Below are 15,266 nucleotides of genomic sequence, written 5' to 3'. Positions count from 1 at the left end.
TTTACCTGAATAATCTCAGTTTGTCTGAATTCAAATCTACGGTGGACCCAGCGAAGCATGGGCCGGTTAGCAGTTTCAAGCTATACCACAGTATGAAAAGGACACGGTTTCAAAATCACAAAAATTGCGTGAGGCATTTTGAAGAGAGACGGGGGAGGGTTCTGGATCTGAATCAAATCTAATAATTACAACAGTCTCTCTTATTGCAAATGCTAATCTGAAATCGGAGGAAAAAATCCCGTCCACGTCAAGCTAGCAGGAGGGTTTGGAGGTGGGGAAAGCAAGCAGTGTGTCGAAAATAGACATTTTTTAATTCTCAGTTACTCACAGATTGTTGCCATTCGCTGGTGGACAACCCTACGAAAGCAGGGATCTACTGTATTGGGATCTACAGTATCAACCCTTCGACATAAATGTAAAAATTGGTTCTGTTGTTCTACAGCAACCCTGCAAAGAACCCTAATTGTGAGTTCTGGCCTAACAGTAAGGGAGACTTACCCAAACCAGATGTGTAGATGGCCTTCACTGACTTTTTCATCTTGTATAGAACACTGCGGTCCACATCTAACGCCTGAAAATAAACACAAATGATACACAAAAGAAGAGACATCAGACAAAGAGGACTTCATTCAAATAAAAGGCGACTCACATTTGGCGTGGAACTTCCTAGAAATGACTAATTCAAGTCATCATTGTTTCGCCAGTTAATAGGATACAGCTCTTCAATTTAGAGGCCAAGTGCTTTGATGTTGACACTCTGAATGCATGTGGTGTGCGTCTCCATCCTGTCGACACTGACTGCAAAGTAATGCATTATTCAGGGCAAGGCTAAAAATAGACATGAGCTCCCTACAGTAATTGTGTGAAAGGGTGAGTGTGTGAGTGTGTGTATGTGTGCTAGCATACAATTATTAGTGTGTTAGGTAGCAGGGCAAGAACATCTGAACATCTCTTTTCAAGCCAACCGGCCATAATATATAATATATAATATATAATATATAATATATAATATATATAATGTTGTGGCTGGTGAGCACATGCAGCTGAGACAATGCACCACTGTATCAAACGAGAGAGTCTCTCAGAAGGGGGGGGGGGTCCCGTTATTGAGTAGTCTGCCCAAGTGGGCTAAAGCTGGCGCCACGTTTACCTACCCTCCTTAACACATATCAGATGCACTGGACACTTTGCATACAAAAAACCCCCACAATGACTCCCATTCACCGCAATATAAACACACAGCTGTACACACAACTCATATTTCAAGCGATGAATCTGTTAAGCCAATAGGATTTAGGGAGGCTGTGTAGAGACGCCCATTAACTTGGTGAGAAGTCTTAAAACGGACAACCTTGACTGCACAAATGACACTACAGTATTCATTAGAGCCCGAGCGATATTGGATTTTTGGGGCCGATACCAATATCGGGGGCTGAAAAAAACGATATTCGATATATTGACCGATATCCAATATATCAGTGGATGTATGAAATAAGGGCATTAATATACACAGGATATATACTGTACTTTTTCATAATGGCCAATTATGCAAATTAGATTCTGACATCATCCACCCCCTCGTTCCTACAACCCAATGCCACAGAAAGATTACAGTCCTGTGGAAAACACTGACAAATAATCAATCTGTAATTTTTCCCATAGTTGATCAAGCAAGTCAAACAAATATCTCCACTAACCAAAAAGAAAAGTACAATATGGAGTTCACCACTAAATAAAGTACAATGTCATGGAGTGCCTGTTAAATGACTCATTTGTGTCATCCAGTCAGTTGTGTCGAGCCCACTGAGAAATTCCCTACTCAGACCTCACGCATCGTTTGGAAACTGCACAAAAAAGGTCATTTTCACAACAGAAGCTTAAGGAGGTCTTGCTCTTACACAAACCCAACACTGGCAGAACGACCCCACCCTATAAAAATGTTTAAAGTGTAACTGATACAACCAAGGCCTCCGCTTTGAACGTTCGATCTTAATATGACGGTGTTTGACTTTCGAGTGAGCGTGTTGACAATGAATCTCCACTCATGATTATAGTGGTAATTTAACTGTTTCCTTTGCATGCATGTGCAGCAACAGTGTGTATATTTAACGAGATGCTAATCTTGGACACGGTTGTTTTACTATAGTGATGCAAACCATTCCTGGGTGGCTATTTGCGGACCATGTAAGACACAGAAAACAGAATAGCCATTATGTTTTTCTACAAAATCCAATCCAAGAAGTATTACATATGTCTTGAAGTGCATAATGCTAAAAAAAAAACAAAAAACATTTCATTTAAACCAGGGGTGTCCAAACTTTTTCTGGCGAGGGCCACATACTGAATAATCCAAGATGCAAGGGCCATTTTGATATTTTGTAAACCAACCCATGTAGATATGCTAATAAGTTACAAATATTTCAAGAAAAAACAGCATTTCAGCTTTGTGATATAGGTAAAATTCTACTAAAATTACATTCTTTTTCCTTATAATATTACCAGTTTATTCTCATAAAATTGCGACTTTTTTTCCTCATTCGATTATGACTTGTTTCTCTTAATATTTTGACTTTACTCACATAAATTACATTTTTCTTCTTTTTTTTTTTAATTTTCCAACTATTTCAAACTTTCCTCTTGTAAATTTTCTTCTCGTAATTCTGACTTTATTCCCGTATTTTATTACTTTATTCTCATAACATTATAACTTTTTCCCCCAACCTAATTTTCCAAAAATTACAAATTCATTCTTTGATTTGTTTGTTTCTCACAATATCAATACGACTGTTTCTTTTAATATTTTGACTTTATTCTCGTAAAATTTCTGCTGTTTCTTTTTTTTTTATCTTTTTCCTCTTTTTTTTAATAATTTAAAAATATTTCACCTTTCTTCATGAAATTTTTCTTCTCGTAATATTATGCCTCTATTCCCAAATTTTGACTTTATTCCCATAATGTTATGACTTTTTCTCCAAACAAATTTTCCAAAAATTACAACTTCATACTTTTGTTTTGTGTACATTTGTTTCTCATATTTCGAGTTTTAAAAAAATATATTTTTCTTTTATGCCACTAAAATGTTATTATTTTCCTTCACATTACTTTATTCTCGTAAAGTTACAACTTTTTTTCTCGTTAGATTACAACTTTTTTCTCTTAATGTTTCCACTTTATTCTAAAATTACTGCTGTTTTTTGCTGTTGTTGTTTCTTTTTAGTTTTCTTGTTAAATAATATTTTTAGAATGTGCCGCGGGCCAATAAAAAAAACAAAACAGCCACGGGCTGCACTTTGATTTAAACCTTAAAAGGAGCCTTGCAGACCAGAATGCACTTCACTCACCTAATGATGTCAAATATCATATAAAAGCTAGGGAGCTCCATCAATCAGCGGCCTATCCAAAGGCCTGTTTGACCTCTGGTTGACCTCCAGAGGACGCCTGTGAATCAATTTGACCAGTCAAAGCCATTACACACAGTCACATGGCCGATCACATTAACTCAAGGTCTTCTTCGCTCAGTTTTGGACACACATACACACTCAAAATCAAACCTTTTGATATGAAAGGAGCAATTACTTTTGTATGTTTGCACTCTGGTGAGCTCTTCAGCAGTTCAGCAAAGTGACTCGGTCCTCTTGTTTGTAGCACACGCTAAAATTAGCTGGTTTTAACCCAGAAACTATTCAGAGGGGAATTTCTGTTGCTGTGGAGCCTTCCAACAGTGTGTGATCATGGCGAATCATGGCACAATAGAAGCTGCTTTCCAAGCACGCTCACCGCGGCGTCAGCACTCCCCTCAGGGTGGCCCTGACAAGCACAGGCCCGAGCAGGAGAGATTCCCCTCTGACTAAACTAAAATAATGCTCATTTTAACACATGACATCATCGCTGTGGTCACAATCGGGCACCATCTGTTGCAAGCCTTTCTACACGCACGATCGCAGCGCTGCTGAGTGGGTCATGAGTGCTGTTGCCATGGAGATCCATTTACTTTTGCCTACAGGTTGCAGAGTAATGTGTGTTAAGTGACTGGATGTACAAAATAAGTGCACACATTTAATAACATGTCAATTCAAGTAGTACGTTATCTCACAAATCATTGAGAAAAGTATTTAGGGACCTTTTTAAAGAACGCTCAAATCTGACGCACTTGGATTCTCAAGAATACAAGTCAAGAATGATTAAACCAATCCACAAACCGACTAACTAATCAACAGTCGATGATCAAAACACACTGCTACTGTTTTTGGGATGCAAACTACTGAATATGGCGGCCCTTGAAAAAAAAAAAACATGTTTTTTGTCATCTCAGCAGTTTTATTGTAATAGTACACCATGTCTGCATTCAAATGTGTTTGTCATCATTGGTTTTGTTGACTTCAATGGCCAATTCTGCATGTAACAGTTGAACACCAGTTATTTTTGCCCCAAATATTTCTACGTTTTTGTTTAACAAGCCGTGTATTTCACAATTTAACTTTTTTTAATTTTAGGTTTAACAAAATCTAAAATAGATATAGAATATGATTCACAGTATTACCTTATGACCTCTTCTTACTAATTTGTCAAAACTACATTAAATATTCGGTTAAAAACGTAGTGTCGCAGTAATTAAGTTATCCCTATAACGCTTACAAAAATGTGCACGTGTAATTCTCTCTCCGCAGTAATTATACCTTAGGGAAATGAGGGAAAAGGAGGCCAAAATGTCACTGACCACAGCAGCTCCATCCAGCTGTGCTGTTTAACTGTTGCTTGCCTCTCCTTTGCACGTTGTCTGAAGGCGATCCCAGACGACTGACAGACAAGCGACTCTGCCTCATTGTTTGTACCATTTAAGTACCTGTGATGACAACATGTCTGGGATGCAAGATGTTGTCCCACTTCTCTCAGAGGTTCGCTACCCCCCTCCCACATGTGTCAAAAACTAAAAAGCCTCACAGTTCAAAGCAATACTTCATGTGTAGTATTATTAGCATTGCATGCGAACACACTGTTTGATATCTCTTTACAGCGTGCCTACTAACCTTGCTTAACCCATTAAGCCTTCCTCCCATGGCAGTCATGTGAGGCAACAATCTGCCACATAAATCAGGAAAAGAGAGGGCAGCAGTCTGGCGTTTAATTATCTAATTTAACTGGTGGGCTTGTGTATTTGGGAAGACATCTTGTAACCTGCAAGTCAACGAACAGAGCCCGCTAAGAAAGCCACATAAAATCTGCCAGACATACACAAACACCACATAAACTGCTGTAAATAGAGGGCCATCCAGATTCACACCATCATTACATAGCTGCTCTCCACCTGTGTCCTCCTCATAGATGGTGGACTTCGGGTCAGACAAAGCCGCCTTCCACAGCTCCACATGTTGGCAGTGAGTGTAAACACAGGAACCTTTCCTCCTGTCTCCGCAGCGGAAAAGCTGTGACTCATTCAAAACATATGTCAAATATATAGTTCCGCTTTGCACGCCCCAAATAATCCCGCAGGCAGAAATCTGAGGAGGCTGTGCAACAGTCAGGCTGTTACAAACACGTTCTGTTCACAGGTAACTCACTGGAAAGTCTGAGTCCATGTGGAAAAAATACACAAGACGACTTTTCTTGATGCTGAGTGAGCAAAGCCAACGGATAGAGTAGATGGTTACCAGTAAGCACACCACTTGCAGACCATGCTTGGTCCATGATTCTCTCAGACATCAAGTGTGTTGTCATGCCAGCCCTGGGCATGGGAACATGCGACATCAAGAATCTAAACGGATTTCCACAACTCGAAACTGTAATAGGCCATTAAGGGTGCATTGCAACGCCAAATATTCAGTCCCTGTCCCTCACTTGAAATGTGGAATGAGTGGGAAATCGGTACGGAGCTTTCGTTTCGGTGCAGCTGCGTACTGATTCGATTTGAATATGAATACATGTATTTGTTGCACCCAAACTAGTCTGGCTTATGTTTGTGTAGGAGCCTAGACAGGATGCCAAAAGCTGCTTTAGCCACCTAAGTAGTGTATTCAATAACGAAGATGAATGTAGAGTAAACAAAGGACATCTTTACATTCCTGTCTGGATTTACTATTGTGGGTATTCCTGTGGTTTTCCTGCCAAAATGTAGTTTCGATGAATTATTTTGGTACACTTCCAACTTGGCAATTGAAAGGCGGGAAAACTGCATAACTGTATAAAACTGAACCCAACTGTCCTGGGAGAGGGAGCGTTATCACACTATTGGTTTTGAGACAAAGGACTGTTTACATGAGTTTACGTGGCAGCAGCGTTAAGGAGTTTGAAAGTTGCTTGAAAGCGGGTCTCAAAGTGGAATTGGGGGGGAATAAACAACATTACTCTTGCCATCTAAACACTGAAAACGGTATCAGCCATAACAACAATGCCATTATTGCATGCATGCTTATAATGATTCTCCAGCAATGGGTGAAACGCAAAGAAACAAATTACCCTCAAAATTACCAAATGTACCCTCAGTGTTGTTTAAACATCTCATCTACCTTCAGGTGGTAATTTACAGCTCCTCAACAAGCACTAAAAAGAGCGGGCCAGCTCCAACGTCTTCACCGCATGCTGACAGAACTCACGCTTGGGTGACAACATCAGCTGCAGTGCGAAGAGAAAACAAGCTTTCATGTTGACTGCTGAGGAGTTTCGCATTTTACAAGGAGGGAAGACTTGGTGCTTGTGTTTGGTTTTCCCAGGCGACACTTCCCTGTCATCGTCAAGAGGCGTTTCGGTTCAAGTGAGCATACTTCAATCCCAGATGATAAAATAAATTGTTGGATACCTGATGGCGCCATGTTTTAAAAACCTCCTAAAACAAGCCAAACTTTTGAGGGAGTATTTAATAAAGTTGATGAAGTAGCAGGAGACTCATGAAAAGCATTTGGACAAAGTGACGGCGTGGGGAAGAGCCTGCATTTTTGATGGGGAAACAACTGCCCTCACCTTGGAGACTGACTTTGGCTCTTTCTCATGAACATATGTGTACACCTCATGGTGTCGGAGCTGTAGCGGGAACAGTTACGGCACACTTCGGTGGAGGATGACGACGGTCAGGAGTTAGAAGCTGGAGTTGGAAGCCAAAATCTAATGTTTTTAATCACATGCAATGTCAAGCAGCATTACAGACGATGCCGGAGCTTGCAGAATCTTCTCATTGCAATATTGACAGATTCTCCGTCTCCAGAAAACACTAATTTTGTGACAGCCAAATTTCGCTAGAGTCGTCCCTCATTTGTCGCGGTTAATTGGCTCCAGACCCAACCACGTTAAGTGAATTTCCCAATCAATTAAAATATTTAATTGTGATTGATCGCATTTTGTCCACAGTCAACTCATAGCCATAAGCCAATTCTACAAAAGTGGCATTCTTACAGTATTTGCAAATGTGTAAAAGAGGACATCATATCCCCAAGCATGCTGTAAGGCAGGGGTCCCTAACAACTGTATAGCTCAACTGTAATGCGCAGGCTACAGGATCACTGCAGGGACACAAGAGACGGCCACCATGAGCATAGAAAGCTATCGAGCTAACTCGTTAGCCTCTCCAATTTACTGATTCTAAACTTAAGAAAGTGTTTCAAACGGAGTGGGAAAGAAAAACAAAGTAAGAAGCCAAAAACGTACCATTTCTACACGGAATCGGATGAGAACTGTTGTGTCGGACTTGCCATGGCTGACTGCATCTAATGTCATGTAACATTACTGACGCCGAGTGCCCAGAATACTACATAGAACATGTTTTTTAATATTTCCTGACTAACAATAGTCCATAATCAACCACGAAACAACGGTCACAAGGAAACGATTTTTGGAAACTGTCGTGAATAACTATGAAGAAGATACAGATTACATGCTGTACATTGTAGAATTCCATGAACCCGACACCACAGTGCAAAGTACAAAAATACAAATAGTTTCAATATCTTGCCATATATACATACATATTTTTGTATTGTGGAACAACTCAAAGCCTTTTTTTGAGGTCCTCCACAATTCCCAAAATACCTTGACTTTTTGAGCATTTTTGGGTTTGGTGACAACTGTGACCAAAGATGCCCCATAGGCTTCCGTGGAGTTAATGTTCAAACATTCTCCAGTAGAAGACTTGTGGGTCACATCTTTGAGTGAAAGTGACAACTGGACAACATAACTTGTAAGGATCCACCCTCCCACTAACCCACTTACAAAACAGCCCAGCCCAAGAGTGGCCTGGACTACAGAATCAATGGCAATGACTTCATTAACAAAGAGGCATGTCCCGACACAGGACAATAGTCATCAACAGGAGCAGTCTCTGGGAATCCGGGAGCTGACAGACTGATGGATGAGGAGAGCTTGATGTGCTTTTCACCTCCCCCACTGCCCACCACACCCCAAGGAACCCTACCCCCAATTGTCCAATCCCCTGACCTTTGTGTAAAAGGTAGTCTAATGGTAAGTTCCACTTTTTTGACAAACCACTGACTGGTTAAGATCGTGGCTTTGCACTGAACTGTAACCTTTGGTCCCTGAAGGATCTCCAGAGAAAGCCGCTGCATCATAATGAAGGCCTGGATATAGTGTGTCTCCACATGATAACACAAACCCAGTTCTATCAGTCCCTAAGTGCTGTTGAGACGCCTCTCATTTGAAACCAGAGATCCCACAGGAATTACTGAGTGCCTCACAAAAAACATGAGGTGGCTATGTAATAACCATGTCAAGAGGCTGGGTTTACAAGGTTTGGTTTAGTGAAAACTAAATTGAGTGCAATTACACTCCCGATATGGTGTGAACACTAGTGCGTACCAAAAGAGTGGACTGAGAACAATCAACTTTGGTGCGGTTCACTGAACTTCAGCTTCATTGTGATCGTTAAAGACAGGAAGATACAGTACAAATCGCCAATAAATCATGAATATTTAACAGTAGCTATTGAAATACAGGCACAAGAACTCTTTGTCTCTTTATGGCATAGTTTTTTTTTCACATAATATGCCACACTGTCCAATCAGGATTTACCTTTTTGCATATGTTTTACTTGGCAACTTTTGATCCGGTGCCGGCAAACACAACAAGTGCTTTGATCTGGGCCAGAGTAACAAACTGGAAGACTGCATGACATGGTTGATGGAAAGCATAAAAAATCTGTTTTAAATTTGAATTGAAGCTCGTATGACAACTCAGCTCATATCTCCATCAGCATTAGTGGCAGATCATGATTGAGGTTCCTTGAACCAGACAGACAGTGGTACCCCAGGTACCCAAAACCAAAGTAATGGTAGAATCATGAGAGCTGGTTTTGTGTCAACAGTGATTTGCAGCAAGGCAAAGAAATGTTGGATCTAGACCAGCCAGACACTAGCAGAGTGCTGATCCCGCCAGAAATCCCATTGCAATTACAGGGAGCATTAAGCTTCTTAGAAGCTATACTCAAGACTGGCCCGAGCTGCTCACTTGGGACCCACTGCCCATTTAGGCAATATGTGTGAGTGCTTCCATCCATGTGTCTCTAAGGCTATTAGATGTGGATATCTCCCTGTATCGATAATCCACGTGTCTGAATCCTTGTTAAAACTTTCCTCTGGGCCACCTGTTCCGAGGCAGCAGCTGTTGTTCCCAGTGTGGTTTGCGACCATTCCCGCCAAACATACCATAGGAGTGGGGGGGATGACAGCCCAGAAACAGCACAAGATGACGGAGCAACACATGGACGAGACTCACAAGAGAACACTTGCCACCACGTGTCATCACTTCGACCGTAAAATGGATTACGTTAAATGAGACGTTTAAGCACCCGGCAATGGTAGACAAGCGTAAGGGTCGTGTAGCGCAACAAGAGTTATTAAGCGCGGGCAGCTGGGAAGTAAATATCACAGGAGACACATGTCAGAGTAATGTAAAAAGTTAATTGTGGCTACAAAAGTATAAAAGACTAACCACATTCACATCGGGAGCTCATAAAGTGCTCTATGAACTCTCACCACTTCATAGAGAGCGTTCTTGCTTGTAACGAGGCTCATTACAATGCAGCACCCCTCCATCTGGAATGCGAAGGCCGGTATGGAACTCGCAGTTGCCTAATGGATGCTGGGATACCGATGCTGGAATGCCGATGCCAGTCCCAGAGGTATTAACCAGTAATCTCGCTACAGAATCAACAGCGAGACGCGTCCGAGCACAGCATAGCTGGCATGCCACTGTGCAGGATGAAATAATAGCCAGCTGGAGGACTGATGACTTGCCTTCGGAAGCCCACCACTGCACTCGTGACTCATGACAAGCTGTTTTCCAATAGAAATAAGGAGACCATGTGGGAAAGTGGGCAAGTATCTTAAATGCAAATGAGCTGTGTTTGTCCATGCCTCTCTTTGAGAATCGCACTTTATCCACTGTTGTACATTCATACTGTAACTCTGCACTTGTCCAACGTAATAGATGCATATATCAGACATAGCAACGTAATATTAAGCAATCGTAACACTAGTGTAGCTATACTGTATGAGTTATGGTGCCAACTTTACAGCAACATCATGCTCAGTTACAGCCACCATATCTGTAGATGACTGATGGATAGTTGGCAGGGCTCCAGGCTTTGTTTTAAGATGTGCAGCGAAGCCTGCTTTTTATTTTTATTTTATTTTTTTTACAAAGCTGAGCTGTATCACGGGGTGGGCTCCTCTACCTAGGGAAAGGTCGGAGGTGGTATCACGTTCATGAGGAAGCCGGAACACCACAACAGACCACTGGAGCACCTCTCAAAAGGACACAGATTACTGTTAGAGCATCATAAAGAGTCAATTTAACACAATAGGGAACCTTTAAGTGCTAATATGAGCTAATGAGAAACTCTATTCAAGCTCTGTAGCTATCATTTATGAAACAAATATTTACTGTTTGCAGCTGTGCATGGATGAAGGAGCGATCAAAGGGCTTAATTACGGATTGTCATGAATGAATTAGTGCCTGGATACTGAGCACCCTTCTACTTTTTAGTAGTCTCTTTAGTGGAAGACATTACATCCGTTTTCAGGCGAGAGGGTTTCTGGTCAGACAAAGGGGTCTCAGTCTGCAAATGTAACGATGACGAGCCCAGTAAGAAGCTACAAAATGTAGACATTTAAAACACTTTCCCAGTCTCCCTCCATTGACAAACAAGCCTTGCTTCAGGGGGAGTCGCGGGGAGTCCTTAGTGAGACTTCACAGCTTGCTTGAAAGAGGGTACGATACTATTGGACCTGTTTTATAGGCTCCATCCTTTAGCATGGCATTGTGCATTTAAATAGTTCATCAAAATGCAAATACGCATGACATTGACATAGAATGTCACAGCCAAGAGGGCCGTAGGCTCAACCCAAAACGCAATTCCAGTTGTAAGTCACCTTGCCAGAAAAGATTTGGACGCCTGGTAAAAGTGAATGCACTTGGGATGTGTTCAAGGACAGAACCATCGTTACTGCAAGTTTTTTTGGGTGCCGTTCATGCTGTGCTGACAACATTTCAGTGAAAATGTCCAACAACTCATTTGCTGAAGACTAAAAAGCCAGTTCAAGCTTTATACAGACACAGTCAAGCATACTGTAGGTAGAAGGGAGAATTTTTAAACCGAGATCGGTATTTGACACAGAGGTCATCTCAGCCCTCGGGGCTAATGTCACCTTCTCCTTCGAACGCATCTCAAACAAGAACACAATCAGCAAAAACAAGACAGCAACTTTCTCACAAGGAAATGCAAGAAAATGTTGTTTTGACGGGCCATTAAATGGCATTTTGGAACTTAAAAAGAGCTCTCAAAGTGGGCTCTCAAAGTGGGCAGCTTTTCGGTTGGGCCACGCATGCATACATCCCGGACAAAACAACATCAGCGCAACAAAGCGCTGAGTAGCATTTGTGATTATAACGTCACAATGCCAGCAAGAGTCTTCGTAAAAGGTAACTTTATCCCAAAAAACATATAGCCCATGGTATGTTTGCATGCTCACTGTTTCATATACTTTCATTCAAGTGTGGTCCTCCACATAAGCACCTGGTCTGCCAGAGAAAAAGAAGATGTAGCAGGAGGGACTTAGTGTCTCTGTCGCTATTAAGCGAGTATGCAGCCCCCTCTAGATTGTCTCAGTCGGGTCCATCTTGTTTGTGACATTAAAAAAAACACCAAAAGAAGCAAGAAAAGAATGTTACCTTGTATTTCTAAACATATTTGTTTTGCTTTTCATGTTATTTGCTCACTTTTGGTCTCTCCCACGGCTTCCATACAGATTACCTGCACATGCGTCATGACCAATTATGCAAATGAGACAGTTAAATCATCCACGACCCCTGCTCCAGTGGGGTTGCAGTCCTGTGCGAAACACTGACGGTATATAACAAATCACAGCACATGATTAAGATATTGGATATTTTGAGAATTCTAAAGTTCTAAGTGCAGAATCAAACACAAGACTCAAGCCACCAATGCATGTAGTGTAGTTAGTCTAAATAACACAGGCTAACTTGTTGCTGTGTTCAACTATTCATCTACACACCCATCCATCCATTTTCTATACGCTTGTCCTAATTAGGGTCGTGGGGGTGTGCTGGAGCCTATCCCAGCTGGACTGGTCGCCAGCCAATGGCAGGGCACATATAGACAAACAACCATTCATACCTATGGACAATGTAGAGTCTCCAATTAACCTAACATGCATGTTTTTGGAATGTGGGAGGAAATCGGAGCACCCGGAGAAAACCATCTACACACATTAAAGTAAATTGATTAAAAGTACAGCTATTAGGGGTTTGGTGTACAGCGTGGACACTTTGAGATGGCCAAAATAATCGATGAAGGTTTTAGGAATTGGTCAACTGTGTGGAGCTGATCAATGATTAACTGTGTCTTAAAGTTATGAAGAGGCTAAATGGAGTGCAGCACTTGGCTGCAAAGCGCTGTTGATTCAGTCTCAACATGCTTTTTGTCTCCAGAAGGCCATATGATCTCAGCTACGAGAGGTCGAGTTAAATGACGTCTAGGTAGATGTCCATTGTGGAACAACTCCGGGCCGTATTGTTCGGATCAATATTCCAATCATTTATTTAAAATGCATATATACAAAAATAAGTTAAACAGAAATTATTTGCTCATTAATTTTCCCAATTCAACAATCAAGGAAAATTAGTCGAAGCCCATTCTTAGTCACATTCTTAGTCTGCAGACATTAAAGTCATGCTTTTCAGCAGCGCGCATGGGGGTCGTGCCACAAAGACCGACATCCTCTTACTGGATCAACAGGTTTTTTTTACCACTCTGGCTTTACAAGCACAAACACACACAAGCGCAAACATGCAAACACACACACACACACACACACACATAAAGTGAATGGCGCATAATAACCACTCGTTGTCTCATTAAGTTTGTGTTGGGTGCAAATTGGGTGTAAAAATAAATACTTTACATAAAAAACAGAAGGCTTGAGCTGTGAATTTGTGTTTAAAAAGATAAAGCAGGACACGAGGGATGGACTCATTTCATAGAGCCTCGCTTTCCTATGTCGGACAGTGTGTGGTTACCATATTCTGTTGTTAATGTCATCACTTTAGGCCAATAATTATTACATCATCAGCTAATAACTTGATATTGTGTCATAAGGTTGTGTTCTAACCAAACAGACGGGATATTTTAACAGAGCAATTACATATCAATGTTAATGTGTCAATAAATACACAAGGCAACAAGCACTGGGTGACTTGTCTGATCCAGACTCAAAATTAAAGCGTCTTTGCTTGGGAAAACTTGAAACTCTAACAGCCTGAGATTTGTTTCATGCGTTAACGTTGTCCTGGTATATTTACAAATTCCAGAAAGAAACTTCATCATCTGCTTCTGATTGCTGTCCTTGCTGTGTTCGTTGTTAGCGCAACTTCTACCTGACTGGTCCATCCTAAGCTAACAAGCCATATGGTGCTGCTGATTTACGCATTAATCACACACTACGTACTAATTAATCCCCTTTGTTAACAAATTGCAATCTAAGAAAAACCTTTGTGGAGACCAAACAGCCGCATTGTCATCAATTAAAGGATTTGCCTTCCCTTTAGGCTGCTCAAGCATCACCGCGCAAAGTAGGATGAGAGTAATTACTGCTTTAAAACAATCAATATCAAACTAGGCGTCAATCCAGAACAAACAATCTCTTGAAATGATGTGGTCACCCGGTATAGCATTGTAGAACGCGGTGCCTGTCCTCAATTGTCAGCTCAAGGGTAAAATGTAAGGCAAAGGATGCCTAATACACACGCTCGAATTAAAACTGTCATACTATTTTAGCAATGTCCTGCGTTAGAATAAACTCCGCTATATCAGGTCCACCTGCATAAGAGCATCTAATACAGACGTACCTAAAAATGTGTGGTTGAAGACACCCACAGTGCATCCTCCAGTTGTTTATCAATCTGCACATTATGTACTACAAAACTGGTGTTTTAAAAATACAACACCAGAAGACTCCAGGGGAAGTGCAGCAGCTTGAGAAAAATAAAGACATCGTTAACTGAGTCGTGGACGGAATTTCGGAACTGGCCACTAAAAACAGAATCTACTTTTATATGCGGAATCTGGCGGAAGCTGACCTAGTGTGAAGGAAACGTTGTCGTTGCGGGGAGAAGGAACCTTTGTGTGGGGAAGTATTGCGCCGACGGACCGCTCAATCATGGCGGAATCTCATTCCCAGCGCTAACACTAGCCCGCCGCCTCCCGAATTAAACGAAACGGCGTCCTGAAACACCAGCAGCCTCTGGCGGAAAAAAACTTCAAAACGCCTCTCATACGGAGTGTGAATGAAACCGGCTCGGTTAGCATAGTTTAGCTCATGCTAGTGTGGCTGTGTGTGCGATGCAGGCTGTACGAGTACGTTAACAGTGTTGCGTTTTGCCGCTTGTTAGTGCAAAGCAGGGCTCCAGACTGCGACTAAATGGTCGGATTTTGCAACTAAAATATAAGACATTGAGAATGATGTACAGTATGTGTGTCCAGGTAAAAGAACGTGTCCCGTATCGAGTTGACAAGGGACCTCCCTTATTACCGTGAGAATGAAAAATAGTACGTGAAATGTATAGTCAATTGACGACAAATTGCCACCGTGTGTCATCGCTCACGTTTGACTCACATTGAAGTTCGACTACTCTACCATCTTTGTTCACACATTTTGCTGTCTCTCTGGAGGCAGCTAGCTAGCTAGCTAGCTAGGGTTATCCGCCTAGTCTCTGGTCCACGGACTCCAAGTGACATTTTTTTTTAA

At 41.5% G+C, this 15,266-nt stretch overlaps 1 protein-coding gene across 4 annotated transcripts in view; it reads right to left on the bottom strand.

The window, feature by feature from the left end:
- Nucleotides 1-15,266, bottom strand: part of asap2a (ArfGAP with SH3 domain, ankyrin repeat and PH domain 2a) — a 55,372-nt gene that overhangs the window by 36,786 nt on the left and 3,320 nt on the right. For all 4 annotated transcript variants that reach the window (XM_054795953.1, XM_054795954.1, XM_054795955.1 and 1 more), the window contains exon 2: nt 499-571. In XM_054795953.1, the coding sequence (XP_054651928.1) occupies nt 499-571 (73 nt within the window). The remainder of the gene's footprint in view (nt 1-498; nt 572-15,266) is intronic.

The sequence above is a fragment of the Dunckerocampus dactyliophorus genome, chromosome 13 (assembly GCF_027744805.1).
Source record: "Dunckerocampus dactyliophorus isolate RoL2022-P2 chromosome 13, RoL_Ddac_1.1, whole genome shotgun sequence".
Lineage (NCBI taxonomy): Eukaryota > Metazoa > Chordata > Actinopteri > Syngnathiformes > Syngnathidae > Dunckerocampus > Dunckerocampus dactyliophorus.
This window is presented reverse-complemented; position numbering and strand designations above follow the sequence as displayed.